The 17,384-nt window shown below is 40.8% G+C and overlaps 1 protein-coding gene across 3 annotated transcripts; it reads right to left on the bottom strand.

Annotated features, from left to right (window-relative positions):
* Nucleotides 1-7,830: 7,830 nt before the first annotated feature.
* ss18 (SS18 subunit of BAF chromatin remodeling complex) lies at nucleotides 7,831-16,997 on the bottom strand. 3 transcript variants are annotated; one of them, XM_055151651.1, is made up of 11 exons: nucleotides 16,804-16,997; nucleotides 16,306-16,382; nucleotides 16,131-16,215; nucleotides 15,685-15,841; nucleotides 14,643-14,873; nucleotides 14,006-14,176; nucleotides 13,495-13,572; nucleotides 12,701-12,823; nucleotides 9,819-9,949; nucleotides 9,536-9,599; nucleotides 7,831-9,140 (listed from the first exon to the last, which is right to left on the bottom strand). In XM_055151651.1, the coding sequence occupies exons 1-10, from the start codon at nucleotides 16,870-16,872 to the stop codon at nucleotides 9,582-9,584; spliced, it is 1,140 nt and encodes a 379-aa protein (XP_055007626.1). In that variant the 5' UTR covers nucleotides 16,873-16,997; the 3' UTR covers nucleotides 7,831-9,140; nucleotides 9,536-9,581. The 3 variants fall into 3 exon arrangements, with proteins under 3 accessions (XP_055007626.1, XP_020777816.2, XP_020777824.2); XM_020922157.2 differs by lacking the exon at nucleotides 9,536-9,599; XM_020922165.2 differs by lacking the exons at nucleotides 9,536-9,599; nucleotides 13,495-13,572.
* Between the last annotated feature and the right edge of the window lie 387 nt (nucleotides 16,998-17,384).

Here is a 17,384-nt window from a genome sequence, read left to right as displayed (position 1 = left end):
GTGAATGAATAATGCACTGTAAATCGTCTCTGAGTGTCCAGAAAAGTCTTACATAAAACTGATCCATTATTATTAACTAAAGGGGTCGTAAACTACAAACATAGCCACAGCTGCCCTGGGACAGACTGAAAGATGTAAAGATGCACTTATTTGCACGTGAATGTCTTAACCAAGAACACAACTTACACCCTCCAGCGTTAAATGAGGTGCCAGTTTCTAATAGTTCAGGAGTAAATGCTTCAATAAAACTGACCTCTTGTGGTTCATTGTTCAGTCAAAGGAATTATTTGGATATCACAACAACTTGGTCCTATTCCTGATGCCATCTGACTCCATCTAGTCTTTTACCCTACAAAGCAAATAGCATCAGTGAATCTTTTCTCATATGCGGAAAAGTTATGTGCATTCATAACCAAATGTTTGCATATGCTAAATCTGATCAAATATTAGTACTGAGTTCTACGAAACCCCAGGAAGTTGGCTGCAGGAATCACTGGCTTATATAGCGTTCATGCAGGGACATAATTCTAGCTTTAGCAGCCAAATAAATTACAATAACTTAAACAGAATATGCTTGGGCAGAACAAAGTATACAGTACCCCCAAGACACAACTAACTTCTGCATTTTTCTGACAGTGTTGCATTCATTTTATTTTGAACCACTGGGCCATCCTTGTGAGCGTGATAGCACAAAATGTCCTTATAGACTAATTCACTCCTTGCTCAAAAACTGTGATGTTTTCACTTCTTTCTTTGAGCAAAAGTTTTTACCTTAAAGTAAGTATATGTAGGTTGTGCTGTACTCTTACAGTTATTATAATTACAACTAAGCCTTGGTTGCCAGTGTCTTAACCTGCAAAGAGAAGACAAGTTTTTCTCATTTTCAGTATATATATATATATACACACACACACACACACACACACACACACACACACACACACACACACTAAGAGGCATTAAAGGCATTAAAAACGCAACAAAGTTAAATGCCAAATTATTTTGAATAAAAAAACTTTGTACTTTTGTACTTTTGTTTACGATCAGTTGTGGGTTATGAAACAATGGAGCCACACCTTTCAGCCCAAAGAACAAAATAACATGCCGGACGGTGCCAATCCCTACTTTTCAATGTGTGAGTCGTAAGGACATTGTTTGAAAACTTTCGATGAGAATTTCAATTGAAATAATTTCAATTTCAATTCTTTCGATGATTTGAGCTCAGCTGGTGAAGGCTTTAAAAAAACAGAGGAAAAATAAAAGATGTCACATACGGTCATCATGCCACGTTTAGCAGCAAATCCTGGATTGACCTTCATGCATGACAATGCGCGTCCGCATATCGCACGCATCTGTCAGGAGTGTCTGCCGTAAACAAGGTGCAGGTTATGGACTGGCCGCCTTATTCTCCAGATATGAATCCGATAGAACACCTCTGGGACAATCTGGATCGCCAGCAACTGTCGCGGATCTTCATACTGCTCTCTTGGAAGAGTGGGACGCGATTCCGGTGGCCGAAATCAACGCGCTTATCACTTCTATGCCACGACAAGTGCAAGCGTTATTGGATGCAAACAGCGGACACACAAGATATTGACAGTTGTTATCTGTGGCTGAATTTTTCTTTTGTTTTTTCGATTACCTTTTCTACTGTTGGTTTTGTCCTTTCATGTTCAATATGATTTAAATTTGTAACCCCGAATTCATTATTGAATTGAGAAATAATATCAAAAAATTAAACTGTTGCGTTTTTAATGCCTCTTAGTGTATATCTGGACAGGCCATTCCTCATGTGAAAGCTGAGAACCTCCAAAATTCCCTCACTGAGCTGCAGAGGCTGTACTAGCACCCATTGTCTGCATGTGCTGGGAATTAGGTAGTGACCATTCAGATCAAAGTTAAGTTGATGTTTATGGAATTTAAAATCAAAATCTTAGATACAGTTCCTTTGAATAAAGTTTTAGTGAAGGACAGTTTTAGTGGGTGTCCTTGGAAATCAAAATTTCCAAGGACACCCATATAAAACAAGGACATTTAACTTTCCTGCTTAAGTATTATTTGGTGAAACACAGCATGCAGAGAGGGGGCTTATTTTACAGCCCCTGTCACTGTTGCCATGGCTGCGGTGCATGACTGAGGCTTTGAACTACTGTCCAAAAGCCACACTCACCTGATTTGGCACCACCCGTTATAAAACATTCAAAATAAAAACTGGCACTAAAGACACAGTGGTTAGGCAGTACTGAGTGATTTTAAGATAAATGCATTTTCCATATGTTTTGATGCCAGTGCTGATATGCCAAATACTAATACTAATTATGTTATTATGCTTTTGTGAATCGACGTCTTGAGAGGGTATAGAGGGAGGCATGCAAGTGTATTTCTTCTACAAGAAGTAATATCCCAGATATTTGGTCAAAGTATTCCAGACAGAAGTATTAGTACAGTAGTAAACACGTCGGTGAGTTGTAGTAGGCCTTTAGTGGCAGATAACCTACGAGTAGTAGTCAATCATCTATACTGGTTAGTACTGGAGTATTAGTAGTGGTAGAGCAGGCCTACTTCACTTGACTTGTGGCCCAGGGGCTAGATAAACAATCTAATTCGTCCCTTATTTCAAATATTCAAATTATTTTCTCTTGTTTTCTGGTTTAGTCCTTGTTTATATCCTTTTTTTTAAATTCTGGGTTAGGACAACTTTAGTCTTGGTTTGGTCTTAGTTTACTCCTTGTTTTATTCTGCTTTAAATCTGGTTTAGTTCTTGTTTAAATCTGGGTAAGTCCTGCTTCAGACTCAGTTGGTTCTAGTCTAATCTTATTACTGGTAGACATACAGTAGACGTAGCCTAGCCATTTTAAGATATTCCCAGACATAGCAGCCTGGTAATTTTACTTCAAAACAGTCTTCACTTTTACCAACTTGTAGCAACAAGAAATAATGCATAAAATCAAAATCTACTGCTCAGTGCTTTTTGGAAAATTCAAAGTAAATCCGCCCTCTGCCTCTCCGCCCCCTGCGCGTTTGGATGCCAGGTTCACTGCGGGTCATCCCCCTCTCCTCCTCTCCACTTCACGGGGAAGGAACCACACTGCTCGGAGATGGAGTACCCCCGACCAAACCTTAGCCCATCGACCCATTGTCCCATCCTGGGCCTCTAATGGAAGTCCCGGGCATCCAGACGTCTCCCCCGCTCCGACACGGGCGTCAAGTAGCGCTCCACTCATCATTGAAAAACAGCATGTCTCGCGCCCCCTTCCCTCTCTCCGCACACCCCTCCCGTTGCCTCGCCTGGACTCGGGCTTTTTGGGAACATTGCGCACGGGGCAGATGTGTCCAGATGAGCACGTTCTAATTTGTGCAGGCCCAGGTTAATGTGCTGTCAGTGTGCACCCCCGAAGGATCAATAGCTTTATTTCCCTAAAACGCCGCCATAGTGAGACCCGAACGGCACGGGGCGCTTTTAATACCGCCGCAGTTCCAAAAGCGCCGTAACTTGGGCCTGTATCGATCCGTGCCATGCGTGGAACTACGTGCCGTCTTCTGGGGAAGGATCTATTTGTGTCACCCTGGGCCGCGGATGGGGACGAGGGGGGCTTCACTAGAGGAGGAGAGTGCTAAGCCAATGGAGGATGCCAAAAACATCAAAACAGCCATGTTTACAGATTACCCAAAGGGAAAGCAAATTACAGCAATTATGCAGGCTGAGGGAATACTGATATCAGCGCCTTACCTGCGTGTCAGACCCAGCCAATAGACTTTTTAACGAGGCAGGCGACATATAAAACAGCACACTTTGTTTGATTGGATGGCCTCAACTAACGACAGGATTGTAACAAAGCACAGGGTTGTCAGATGCTTGCAGAACAATGCAGGCTTAGCAAATTCCAGATAAAGTTACATCAATGTTTGTTTCCCTCACATGGAATTGTGACCTCTGCATTTGATCCAACAGATAATGGTGACCTCTGGGAAAGATGGCTTAGCAGCAGGTGTTAAGGGTTGGTGTGGGAAGTGGAAAAATGGAAAATAGTCCAGGTATTGGGAGAAATTTCAAATCAAAAGTGTCCCTTCAAAAATCAAACCATCATGTGTACCTTCTGCCACTCAGTCAACAGAATAGTAATAAAATAAACAGACTTATTGAGCCTATACTACTGCAGCTAGTACTGAGAAGAACAATGTGAAAGTAATAATAATTTACAAAGTCTGCCCTCCCAAACCCCCATCAAACATCACTACTATACCATAAACAGCTGTTAAAACAAGCATTTGTAACATCACTACTACTACTACTACTGCTACTGCTAGTACTGCTACTACTACTACCACTACTGCTATTCTACTTGTCATGCTACAGTTACAGTATACACACAACCACAGATACTAATCTTATTAAAATACTTCTTCTAGTACTACAGCCTAACTACTGAATTACCTCAACAACACAGTTTCAAGAGTACTGCCATTGCACTACTGCCATGCCTAAATATACTACTACTGCTATTACTCCCCCCATATTAACTACTTTTTATAACTATTTCTGCTTCCACCAGACCAAAAGGCTATTTCAAGGTTACATTTTAAATACTTTTTTTTTAAACATAGACCTATTAAAAGGATATTTCCAGTCAAACTTTCTCTAACAAGTATGTATTGTATTGCATTGTATTCGGTCCAACAATAGCAATTAATCATCAGTAATCAGACTAATTTACCTTACAAGAAACCCTTTTACCCTTTCCATGTTCATCTCATACATCAAGAGCCCACACCACACAACCTACAGCCAGAGACTTACCCAAATTGCAGCCTTTTGTTTGCAGCCTGTCCTGACATATTCATGACCGGGGCCATAATAGTCAGATTCCTGCTCCGGCCCCCAGGGAGAACCGGCAAAATGGTGTCAGCTCCAATTACTGCGCTGCACATAGAGGTAAATCAAAACTGGTGCCGTGAACCCTGCGCAAGCTGCACCAGACAGCACCCCTGTCAACACAAGGAGAAGAATGGAAAATGCATAAGAATAGACAGCAGTATGGGATGGGATGATGGCTTTCTAAATTGGTAATAAAATTCCACATGCTACTACTGCTACTGGTATTGCTTGCAGTTTCGGTGGTGTATGTATATAGAAGCATTTTACAATTGCAAATAGTACTGCTGCCATTAATAACAATATACTGGTACCGTTTTCAACTTAAGACTAGAGTTTGATGAAGTATCAATAGTGCTCATTAGTTACTATACTTGTACAGTTATAACTACAAAATGTCTCCTTGGGGAAACTGTTCTTTGCATTTGGCAAACATCAGACCTACTCTATTTACAGGGGTGTCTTGGGCCCTATACTGTACACTTTTTTGCATTGGTAGGGAAGTTGAAGTTCAGGTTGAGGCATACTTTATTGTACCTATAGGGAAATTTGCCTGCTGCATTTGACCCATCCTTCAATGCCGCTGGGGCACCTCATCAGGAGGGGGGACTCATCTCCAGATCTCGAGCTAGGCTTGCCTAGGAGGACTATCTTAGCTGGAGGACTGAACATATCGTGCATATTTAGAGTTGACTGGGGAAAACAGAGTGCCAGGAAAAAACTACACAGACACAGGGAGAACATGCAAACCCTGCACAGAGTGACCTGCGAGTCAAACCTGGAAGATTCTGGCTGTAAAGCATGAGTGCTAGCCATGTAGCCACCACACTGCTCACCGTATTTACACTTATGGTTTAGCACTTTTAATTCTACTTCAATGAGCACTTGTGTTTGAAGCTGTAGTATTGTCACAAACAGTTACTTTGATTAAGTCTAATTCCTGAACTACAACTGCAGTACTCACCACTAGTGTTTCTAATATACCACCTTGTACTACCTAATTAATACTAAGGCTACTCTTGGAGACACAATTCTATTTTATTATTACTATTACAATTACTACAGTATATTATACTATGGCTTTAATTAATATCTGACCTACTATACCAGCACTAGCCTATTAGTACCACAAGCATTTCGCTGGTACTGGTAAGTGCCAGCCTTTCTTACCCATTGTAGCCTACATTGTGATTTGGAAAAAGAAAATGATCTTATCTAGAGGAGACAAAAGGGTCGTCAAGTTTCCCTCACATCGATTGGCTGTGCTTTTTGCAATGCGGTGAAACCTTTGTGTTGACGGTGAGTCTTGGGGAGGCCTGGTGCTTTGCTTGTTGGGGGCTATCTCAGCAGTGCATAGCCCCGTTTCACCCTGGAGTGCTGCAGAGCTCCTGCCCAATAAAACAGGCTGCCTCCCCAGGGCCCCTCCCTCAAGCCTCCAGTCAGCGCTTGTTTTTGCACCATTTATTTAGTGTGACACATCTCCAATTAAACTGTGGAGGCTGCTGCATTCCCCCCATAACTACCTCTTATACCTCCCCATAGACTTTCTGTCACACCGCGGCTGTGGATGAGAGAGTGAAAGGCAGAGTTAGTGCCCATTGAGAGGGGGAGAGAGAGGGATCGCATAGTGCCTGCCAGCTATGATCACAATGTCATTTTCCCTTCAGTGGAGAGGAGCCTCCTCGGAAAGGTGCCCTGAATTATAATTATCAAAATATTGAACAAGATAATCATCCCCTTAAATGGTGCTGCCACTGCACTGTTTGAGTACACGCCATAAAGCAGTACAAATGGTGGATCAGTGTATGACATGTTATGTTAATTAAAAGTGATGGACAAATACACGTTGTTACTGGGAGGTAATTCCACTTTAGTTTAAAGTTTGGGAATGGCTTTGCTAAGGCCAGACAACTACAAAAACATTAAAGATGCTATTTTATTGCACTTAGCATAGCCTGCAAGCATTAGCCTCAGTGCTTCCCATTAACAGAATATGGAACCCCCCATGGTCTGGACTGTGAACACTGGCGTCACAAAAATCACACTTTGATGCCCACATAAACATTTAAAATTAATTACACTGAGTAAAGAGGACTGCTTAAAGATCAAATATAGGTAAAGAATTACATAAATTATGTATCTTAAGATTAAAATGAAAGTTATTTGTGTCAGTACCATAGTCACCCCGGAATCAACTAAACAGCTTCAGTAACTCGGTTCTCTTGTGCAGTATCTTCAAAGCGAGGTCAGATTATTTTTTTTTAATCATACCATCATTTGTGGGAGCAGTCACCTCGCCTCTGCCCAAAGGCCCATGCAGACAGCCGCAGAAGGAGTGACTTTGTGCGACCCCAGTGGGTCTGTGGGAGCGCAGCTGGTGGGGGAGCACCCAAACGCGGCTGAGCCAAGAGCGGGGCCAGGGCGCCCCCGAGCAGCTGGGAGGGGCGGAGCGGCCAGCTGTGGAGCAGCAGGACAGTACACTGAGGTGAGGAGATCCAAGATGCCACTAAAGAAGAGGAGATACAAACTGTTTTAGACCTCACTAAAACATGGAGTACAGCTGAAATAAGTGTGCAGTAAAAGTACACGTAGTAGGCTTATACCTGAGTCACATCTGCTCCTCTCACAGGCACTCATCACCTGCTCAGGACGATGGAACAGTCTGTGGCCCCAGAACGCCAGCTCTGCTCCGGACACACATCTGCTGTGCCATCTGTGCCCTCCCCTGTGACAGGTAGAGCCTGTGCCTCTGGAGGGGCAGGGGAGCAGCACGTGGAGGTAATTTTGGGTGTAAATGTGCTCTGGACCTCTCCTCATGCATCTGGACAGAGCACAGGCTACAGCAGGGCACTGTCATTAGAAAGAGAGTGAGGGCACGCAGATGAAGATACAACCATCAGACCAAGCTGTCATGCTAATACCATCTTATGTACTATAATAATGCAAGAAAATGTCTATTAAAGATTCTTCCAATTTATTATCATGTACAGTTATACAATGCCAGAACACCAAATGTGACCACTTCAATGGGGTGCAGATGCAAAATATTACAACAGCCATATAAACAGTGTGAGTTCCTCCCCTTCAGCTGTTGTGCATATGGGATCAATAATGAATGCTCCATAAAACAGATATCAAGCCAGTGATATAAAACTGCACAACCGCTGGTACTGTCAAATTAACAAACCCATTGGAGAACATTATTATCACATTTTATGTTACATATTGGACAGTAACAATCTTCATATTAACATACAACGCTATTTGAGTGAAGTAAGATGCATTTGAATTGAAACAGTTTGTCAGCATTAGGACTAACAAAATAAGAAACATCTAGAAGTGTGATCGTCCCCATTCACCACTTTGCAGTCAATGGACAAGAGTGAGGTGCTTGTTCAAATAAAGAGCCTTCTGTAGTGGCAAAATAATTATATATTGTTGGGTGTTATTTCTCATAATTTATCTCATGTAAAAAAAAATGTTACCATGGTTAAATTTTGACTATTCCCACTAACACAAAAACATAGGATTTAACCACACTGCATGCTTTATCCATAGCTAGTATTCAAACTTCATGATTTTTTGTCGGGCCATTCCCTGTATCTCAGTTGTTGTTTTTTTTCTTATCCATTTTTACACAAACTCTTACAGTGTCCATGTCGCCATTGATTAGATCCAAGTCCACAGTTGTACAAGGGAACAAAAAACATTAAAAAAATGAAACAAAATGTGCTGGATGGGTCGTCATAAAAAACATTGACACATACACCTTTATGAAATCAACAACACATCTTTAGGACTAGTTCTGTCTTATACAAAGTTAGCTTGATCTAAAAAGCATAAAATATATTTGTACATAATCACATACAACAAGACGTGTGTGTACCATGGCGACGCAGGAAGTTCCTTATACGGTTTGGAGAGGTCTCCCTACTGCTGGCATTATTGCTTCATATTGACGAGGACTGACAATGAATGCACCGCGATAGATGAGTCATTTTCAACATCTTACACGATATCCAGAATTTTAGTTAAGCCCATTTCACAATCAATGCAATGCTCAAGAATAAGGCAGTTCCATTTGTAAGGCATTGCTGCTTCTTTGAGACAGATGGGACTTGACAATACATGATCAGGTGAATTTTTATAGGCATGAGTCCCATATGGAGGGGGCAATGTGTAACGGTTGAAATCAGTCTTGTCAGTAAACCAGGGTTAAAAAGGTTGCTGTAACAATCTTTCATTGCTGGTAGTTTCCATACTGGCCCTGCGAAGAGAAATGCAAAAAATTCTCAGTCAAAAGAGGAAAGCGGCTTTGAAAACAAAATAATGCTTAACAACTGCGATTTTAGGTGATGACCAGCAGGTGGCAGCATGACATCACAACTGAGCCGAACATGTTCCAGTAACCCTTATAGCATTCCTCACTGGATAGGTATTTTCATGTCAAATTCAATGTTGTTTTTTGTTTTGTTTGCCAAGCATGCTAATTTGGGGGCTTGATGTCACACATTCTACCCCTGATTGAAACAAATTATTCAAAAAACAATAAGAAATGAAAGGAGCAGATAAAGGAAAAGTGAGAAATGTGTATCATATCATAAGCAGCTTAAGGCCGCAGGACAAAACAAAAAAGTCTAGGGTCTTCACAGCAACCATTACCTTTGCTTCTTAACAGAGCTACTCAGGGGGTTCAAATCTCTGGTCTTTATTTCCTCATGTGCCCCTGAATGTTCAAAGATAAAGACATCAAAGTGCAGTGGTGGTCCCACACGAGACCACAGCAGTACAGGGCACACACATACACCCCCATTTAGTCACAATCACCTTTAGTTTTAAGTTTACCCAAGTATTTATCACAGTATTTTGATTAGCATTATGCACAGTGTAAATTAACAGTGCCATTTCTAAGCTAAAGTGTTTTATTTGTGGCTAACATACTCACCTGGTCGTAGCCGTATGGGCGTTGCTGTTGTCCCTGTGGGGGGCCAGGCTGAGGGGGCCGGTAGCCCCCATACTGCTGCCCCTGCCCTTGAGGATAGTTCGGATACTGGCCTGGACCGCTTTGGGAGGGACCTAAGAAAACAGAAAAGCACATTTTCAGAATGTAATCTATGACCGTCATACAACAGAAACGTGAAGCATTTTCTTATTGGGGTCAGATTTTTAAACAGGATGTAATGTGGGTGGGAAAGAAAAAAAAAAACTTTAAAAAAAAAACAAAAAAAAACAGAAAAACACAATGCACAGTTTGAACCACAAACGCTCAAGCTTCATTGCGGTTACTTGGCGCTAACCAAAATTCTACATGCATTTTATTTAATATAATCAATCTGTTTCCGTAGACCCGGAGATGGTTTAAGACTTTACACACAAACATTGTGCTGCACATAGTTACATCTGATTCCATCTCCAACTATACCAACTTTGGATAAAATTCATTGTTATCGCCCTGTGTGTCAACCATTGGATGGTGCCACTGTCAAACACATTTATTAGACTTAAATCTAAGAAAATGAGCATGTCAAATAGGAGCTTGGTCTTCCCTAACGCAACAAGACATCAATAATGTTCATTAAAACCAGCCAAACAAAAATCACTTCATCTGCCCATATTCAGAACAACAGTGCTCCTGTGAGGTGGAGAGGAGTGGGCAGAGGAGTGGGTCTGGAGTCAGATGTGGCCCACGCAGCATCGTTAGGCTGTGCTAATGCCTTCTGCTGTTGAGCGTAACCTTGTGGGGGCCGCGGAGAAAAGCGCCGGTGCCAGATGGAGCTCACCTCACAGCCTCTGCCTCTGCACGCGCTCATTACCAACTGAACACCAGCCCTGGCCAACGCACGGCCTGACGGATGGAAGGCTCCGCTGAAAAATGTGATGAGGAGGAAATAGACACAAGACGGCAAGAGACGCCAATACTGCATGTCGAACTTTGAGAGTGCTATGGAGGTAGGAAGGATAGAATGGGCACGCTTAAAGCCAGGGTGTGTACTGTGCCCAGTTTTTTCACGTAAATGAGTCAAATTCATTTTGCCCCAGTATATATATATATTGTAAAAGCAGCTCTAGGGGTCTTAATAAGACTGCTGTGTGCCATCTGCAGTATAAATTGCTTTTATCATCTGCTCTCTTTGCTAGTTGATGTTAACATTACACTTACGCGCTTATGAACTATAAATCAAAATATTAAAATGAACATTTTCTCTTTCGCATTTTTAAGACAAGAAAAATCAAGTACAGCACCTTTAATTGTGAAATTCATTAATAGTACTGACATTCTGACACTTAATTCCCCTCATCAAAGTTGCATTTGATCCATACTGCAATATTGCTTTTGTGATGAGGAGACATTTTAAGCTGAAATGGAAAAACAGAAGCATCTAGGCATTCAGCAGTAAGAACAAACAAGCTAAGAAACAAAACTGCATACCAGTGCACTGGCTTAAATTTAGCTATCTTAAATAAGTAGCTATCTGATGAAAGATGTGTTCAAATACTCCTGGATGTGGCACTTTAGTTGCAGCGACAGTGATTTGATTATTTATGCTGCAAATATATTAGTAATGTTTTGCAGTTTTCATTTCGCCAACACCTACTTACGTAAATGTATCATGCAAATTGTCCTAAGGGTTTCTTGGATGTTCAGAACCAATTTTAACAGAATCCTGTAAAACGAGAGGCTTAGAATACACATACTAATGATGAAACTTTGCTCCAAGGGAAAACTTAAAAAGAAATCAATTGTGCTTGAAGTTGGGCTTTGGAGTTGTGCAAGGTCCCTGAGTTTTAAAAGGGAATTTCAGAGTAAAGACATGGCACAAGAACAATTAACTTAACAATTAATGTTAGTAGCTTATTCGGATGCATTTTGTACTACTAAATTAGAATTGCTTAATCAAAATATGTTGAAAGAAGTTTGGAATTCCCAAATGGTATAAATTGTACTAACAATCCAAATTATTTTTTAATGCAATTAACTAGCTAGTAAAAGTAGCTGGTTAAAATGCTAGTATCGCTAGTAACATTTAGTCATTTGTATTCAAACAAGAGTTTTAGTTGGTGTTTCAAAATTGTTCAAATAAAAAATACCTCAATAATTTTGGCTGTCTTTTCGCCATGCTTGTGCCCTTAAGCAATCACTGTTTTGCACTTTCTAACAACTGTGTGTCAAGTCAAACTAAAGCTTGGGGAAAAATGCTAATATGGTGGTTGAAAAGGCTTGTAATTACTCGTCTAGCAAACGCCAATCCTCCAACTGCTCATTAAAGCTTCTATATTCTGCATCATTCTGCTACTAGAATAACTACCATTTGACATAAAATACAAGTAGGGCTGCTTGATTATCACAATTATAGTCATGTTTACATCTAAATCACTGAAATTTCAAACAATTATCCAGACTATAATGTCACAATTACCCTGTAGATTTTGAGTAGCAGAACAAGCACACATATTATTCTGAACTAAAGGTAATTCATGGTATTTTAGCGAACAACACTGAACACAGTAACAATTGAATTTTGACTAATTGCACAGCCCTATACATTTATAACGGAAAACATAAAAGGAAATGCAGTACTGACTTTTAAATATTGAAAAAGCTCATTGTGGTCAGCAGAGGGAACAAAGCTTCCACCTGCTTGTTAACTGAGAAATGAAGCAGTTTAAAAGGCAGCTAACCCGCATTCACAGATGTTGATGGCAAGTATTATAAAAGTGAACAGAGCAACAACACGTAACAAATGAAAAGCACATTTGTGAGGTATTTTTTCTATTTACACATCTGGACAGTCTTACTCCTTTCCAAGCCTGTATTATGGACTTTACCGTAGCCTTGTTGTTGCGGTGGGTAGCCCTGTTGACCCGGATACTGCTGTTGAGGGGGGTATCCCTGCTGCTGTGGGGGGCCTTGCTGGTATGCCTCCTGCTGCTGGCCGTACTGCGCGTTACCTTCACCAAGCAACACGAAACCATGTCAGATTGTATTGATAACTAAAATACAGCCAACTATTTAACTACCACACAAGCACACACAGATTAATACATCAAGTTTTGTTAGTCCAAGATTGTTTTTTGTTGTCTTTTTTTTTAGATTCAAGGGAGCTGACTAGTAAGAGATGTTAGTATGTAATCAGAAACACATTAGTACTAGCTATAAGATACTAATGCTTCCTATTCAACGATGATTGATTGCATTCATCTCTACATGAACATAGCATGAGAATTAGTAAAGATAAAGATGAAGAAAAAAGCGGAAAAGCAACTCAAGTGCTAATGAATTTCTATTTTAGTGTAAGAGAAAGTATTTATTCTTAAATTTCAAAGCAAACATACTGTATCTTTGCTAAAATTACTCTTTTACCAAAACCCAGGAATATAAGTTCAGATCAATTAGTAAACTGTAAGTGTAGCCTTCTTGTTTACTAAGCACGAATGCCCTTGACTTCTCCTTCACACCAACAGGTGGAGCTCCTGGCACAACTGGGAACTGCCATGACACTGCTAAGAGGTGTTGTTGTGTCTGTGAATCCTAGTTACAAGGATTCAGTAGTCTTCTGGATAGACTTATTTGTCATCTCCTTGGATTGTTGTTGTTTTTTTTTCCATTTTGGTACTCCTACCTTCTGATGCTCCCTGTCCTGCATGACTGTACTGGTCCCCATAGTAGTCTTCCTGCCCCGGATACTGCTGAGGGGGTCCTATACACACACAACATACACACAAGTAGACCCAAGGTGATGTGGGTGGTGTAAGGTTGGAGGGTAGGGGGATGATTTCTGCTCATTTTCTCTCAGTGTCTTCAGATTTCTAATCAATTTCTGATTCCATAAATATGTGATGATGTCCCTCTCTCACCAGTATATCTGTCTCGATTTTCCAGTAGTAGAAATGGTGAATCACCTGCATCAGTTAATGTGCAGGCAAGCAACAGGCACCTGCCCCTACATTTTTCTAAAACTACATTATTCTGTGATGACATCTGAAACCCCGGAACTTCAACTAAATCAGAAAGTCAAGGAAACAGGGGAATAAAATAGAAAGATTGAAAGGAAATGTTAAAAATGTGTTGGATTAGAAAGAAAACATTCATTCTTAGTAGCGCTCGTGCTGATTGGACTCCACGGGGTATACCTTGCTGTGGGGGTCTGTAAGGGGGCATTGGTCTCTGGCTCATGACATGATTGCCCTGGTTGACCTGCCCCATCATGCCCATGGGGTTCTGTTGCCCTTGGTAATGTTGCCCTCCGCCACCAGGGGGCATGTTGTACTGCTGTGAAGGAGGCTGCTGGTGCATCATAGGACCTGAGGAAAAAACAATGTCAAGAAAAAACTTGTAATGAGTTGTATATCAAAATTGTTGGGTAAATACTTCTACACTTATATACCCTGATATTCTGTCTTTCATACCTTAGTTGATTTTATATTACACATAAGTGGAAAATTAGTTCTCTCTGTCTAAAAACGCTTAGTTTCTGTGTGCCTTTTTCCACAGTGGAATAGTATGTTAAGATGGGTCATTGAAAGCAGAGGCTAGTTTCTTCCTCCAAAATCTGAACTATGCTCCACACCACAAGCTTTTACTTAAAGACTGGCTGTAGCCTTCTCACTTAAAAAAAAAAAAAAAAAAAAAAAAAAAAAAAAAAAGAGCACATCATTGCGCATCATTAATAATTTAAACTGACAGCAACTCAATCTCAATTAAGATTTGGTTAACTGCCCACCCCTACATCTATGAACAGAAATCATTAGATGCCTGTGTCTTATTTACCTTGGTTTGGCTGCATGTTCATGTTGGGTCGTGGGCCATAGTTGCCCATGGTCTGTCCCTGGGTCATGTTCATCTGGCTCTGTGCAGGTATGCCCTGTGAGGAGGGCACTGTGTGGTTGTATCCGCCCATAGAGCCATGGCTGCTGGGGGGCATGTTCATGGAGCCACTCGGCATGTTGGGAGGCTGGTTAGGCCCAGGACCGGGGCCTTGCATGGGCATGTGATTTGGGCCTGTGAAACAACACAAGAGTTTTGTTAGCTGTTAGTTGATAAGGACGGTATTAAATACAAAAAAAAGATGGTTAGAAAGACCGTTAGAAATACACTACAGCAGAAATTCACAATCGATTCAATAAGTATCACCTAAGAAAATATTTTGCCTTCCAAGTACCACCAGCTCTAACAAGACTGTACAAGGCATAAAAGTAGACTACACCATCACTATAGATAATACAGAACCATTGTTTATTAAGAGTTGTGTTAATAAGTGTATATCTCTACCGTAGGGATAATAATAGGGTTGAACAATGTTGGGAATTATATAATATTGTATTTTTTAAAGCTGTGCATTTTTGTCAGATGAAGAACACTGATGCTATAGTGTTTGAGTATTGAGTATTGGGTGTGTTCTGATATCGTGACGTAAATATTTTTGTGATAGCCCTAGTTAATAATGTTCCATTATATTGTGCACAGGTCTAATCAACTGTAGCTGTACTCTTCTCTTAACAGACATGGACATATTATAATTATACCAAACAGAACAAGACAGAAGTACTTTTTAAAAAGAATGAGCAATAAAGCTTCTCTTATTGATACACATATATTTATTATAAGCGGTTTGGACCTTATGTAAAGAAAAAGCAAGGAAAGATACACATTTAACTATATAAATGTCCAGGACCACCAGAGCTAGAAAAGGTGACATCATCCTTCCAGAGACCGACCTCCCTCACAGTTCTGTGGTGTTGCTAGGCAACCCCAGTCAGAGTGAAGGAGAAAAGGGGATGAGGAAAAAGAGACGCACATGGGGGACACTCACCAGGCATCTGTCCATTCATCTGGTTCTGCATGTGTGGGGCAGGAGGGCCGCCACTTACCATCCCCTCAGACGGCATGTTGTGACCATGAGGTGGCTGAGGAGGGGGGCCGCTCTGGTTCATCCCACCGGGGCCCATTGGCATATTTTGAGTGGGTGGCTGCAAGCATACAAAGAAGACACAATGTCAGCGGTAATGACAATCTGATTGAGACAATTTCAATCCATTTAATTAGGTTAAATACATTCCCATACAGAACCTTTGTGGTACAAGGTCCTTCTAGCCTAGATTCATTCACAGAAATTAATGATGTTATTAATTAGCCGGCAGCTTTAATTTACTCATTAACTTGTCCCTTAATATGATTTAATTTAATTTTACGTTTATGACAAAGCATTATTACACTTGTTGTGATCATCAACACAATAGTTCATTAGTCCATACTCACAGCTGGGAGTAAAGACTGCATGTTCTGATTTGAGTCTGCTATCGTGGCCAGGTACACAAGATTTCTGTGCAACATCTGCTGGTACCTAGAAAGTAGGGCAACAATAAACAGATGAGTCTGGTTACTTTTGTGTATGATCAATCAATGTGCACTCAAGTTAGTCCCCTTTACTTACTGTGAACATTCTGCTGTCTTGCCTTTGCTTTGAAAGTCCATTATACACTGTATGAGCTGGTTGTTTTCATCAAGCAACTGGAAGATCGGATACAGAGGTTACATTATTGTCCTACAATGACTTTACTTAATTCATTTACAATTTACCAGTGATTGGGTTGTACTGAACAATGCATTTCACGGGACAACAGAAAATGTGTGATTGTGCCTTTCTGGGAAACAAAAGAGGGTCTCGCCAGCTAACATTGTTCAGCTAACTAAACCGCGGGGCCTTCATTCATTTGTTTATAGAATCGGTTTGAAACGTAGTAAGCATAGAGATCAGGCTAACACATGGCGCCCTGACTCCGCACAGGTTCATATTGAGCGCGCTTTGACACCGCGGCTCTGTTCCCGATGTATTCACAGTAAAGACTTTGGATGCGCTCTGCTACGTTCACTAGCTCCGCGGCTAACAGCACCAGCCTCCATTCTGCGACAGGCTAAAGAGATGAATTACCTTTTGTATCCCAGCGGGTGTTATGTCACCCTTTCCACGCTGCCTGTGAGGTGCGAACGCCACCGACATGGTAACACGGTGTAAATGAAACGTGGGCTAGATCATAAAAGTCAGAGTAAGCCAACACACTTCACACAAATCCGTACAACTCCGATCAAACAGTTCAGAGAAGGAGGATGCAATTTTGTAATGTAGTGGTCCATTACAGGGGTGTAAATCTCGACGTTTAGTTTATCCTCATTTGTACTTTGCATCTGTGCACACATATACATTTTTATTTTTAATATAAAATTACATGTTTGTAATAAAATACTCCTGTGAACATATTTAGAGGACTAAAGTACATCTTCTTATGATTCAATAAATATGGTTCTACCTATCTTTGTGACATGGTACAGTCCACATTCAGCCCGCAAGGCCACGGGAACTAGACTACTCAAACAAAAGAGACAGGTCAAAATGATTATAATATAAATATTTTAATGTATTTATTTAGCAGTCATAAAATGAATTATCTATATTAAAACTATATGTTGTTCCATTTGTTTCAAATGCATATTGATGAAATACTACAAGCGCGA

Source organism: Boleophthalmus pectinirostris, unplaced genomic scaffold, assembly GCF_026225935.1.
Source record: "Boleophthalmus pectinirostris isolate CB_2022bp ecotype Guang Dong unplaced genomic scaffold, ASM2622593v1 HiC_scaffold_16, whole genome shotgun sequence".
Taxonomy (NCBI): domain Eukaryota; kingdom Metazoa; phylum Chordata; class Actinopteri; order Gobiiformes; family Gobiidae; genus Boleophthalmus; species Boleophthalmus pectinirostris.
This window is presented reverse-complemented; position numbering and strand designations above follow the sequence as displayed.

What these genes read in the sequence shown, in the direction of transcription:
- ss18 (XM_020922157.2), bottom strand. Translation starts at nt 16,872, where the DNA reads ATGTCGGTGGCGTTCGCACCTCACAGGCAGCGTGGAAAGGGTGACATA. An exon ending in GAACATGCAGCCAAACCAAG is followed by an intron (nt 14,177 to 14,642) that starts GTAAATAAGACA and finishes TTTTTTCCTCAG; the next exon opens with GTCCTATGATGCACCAGCAG. An exon ending in GCCCATACGGCTACGACCAG is followed by an intron (nt 9,141 to 9,818) that starts GTGAGTATGTTA and finishes TTCTCTTCGCAG; the next exon opens with GGCCAGTATGGAAACTACCA.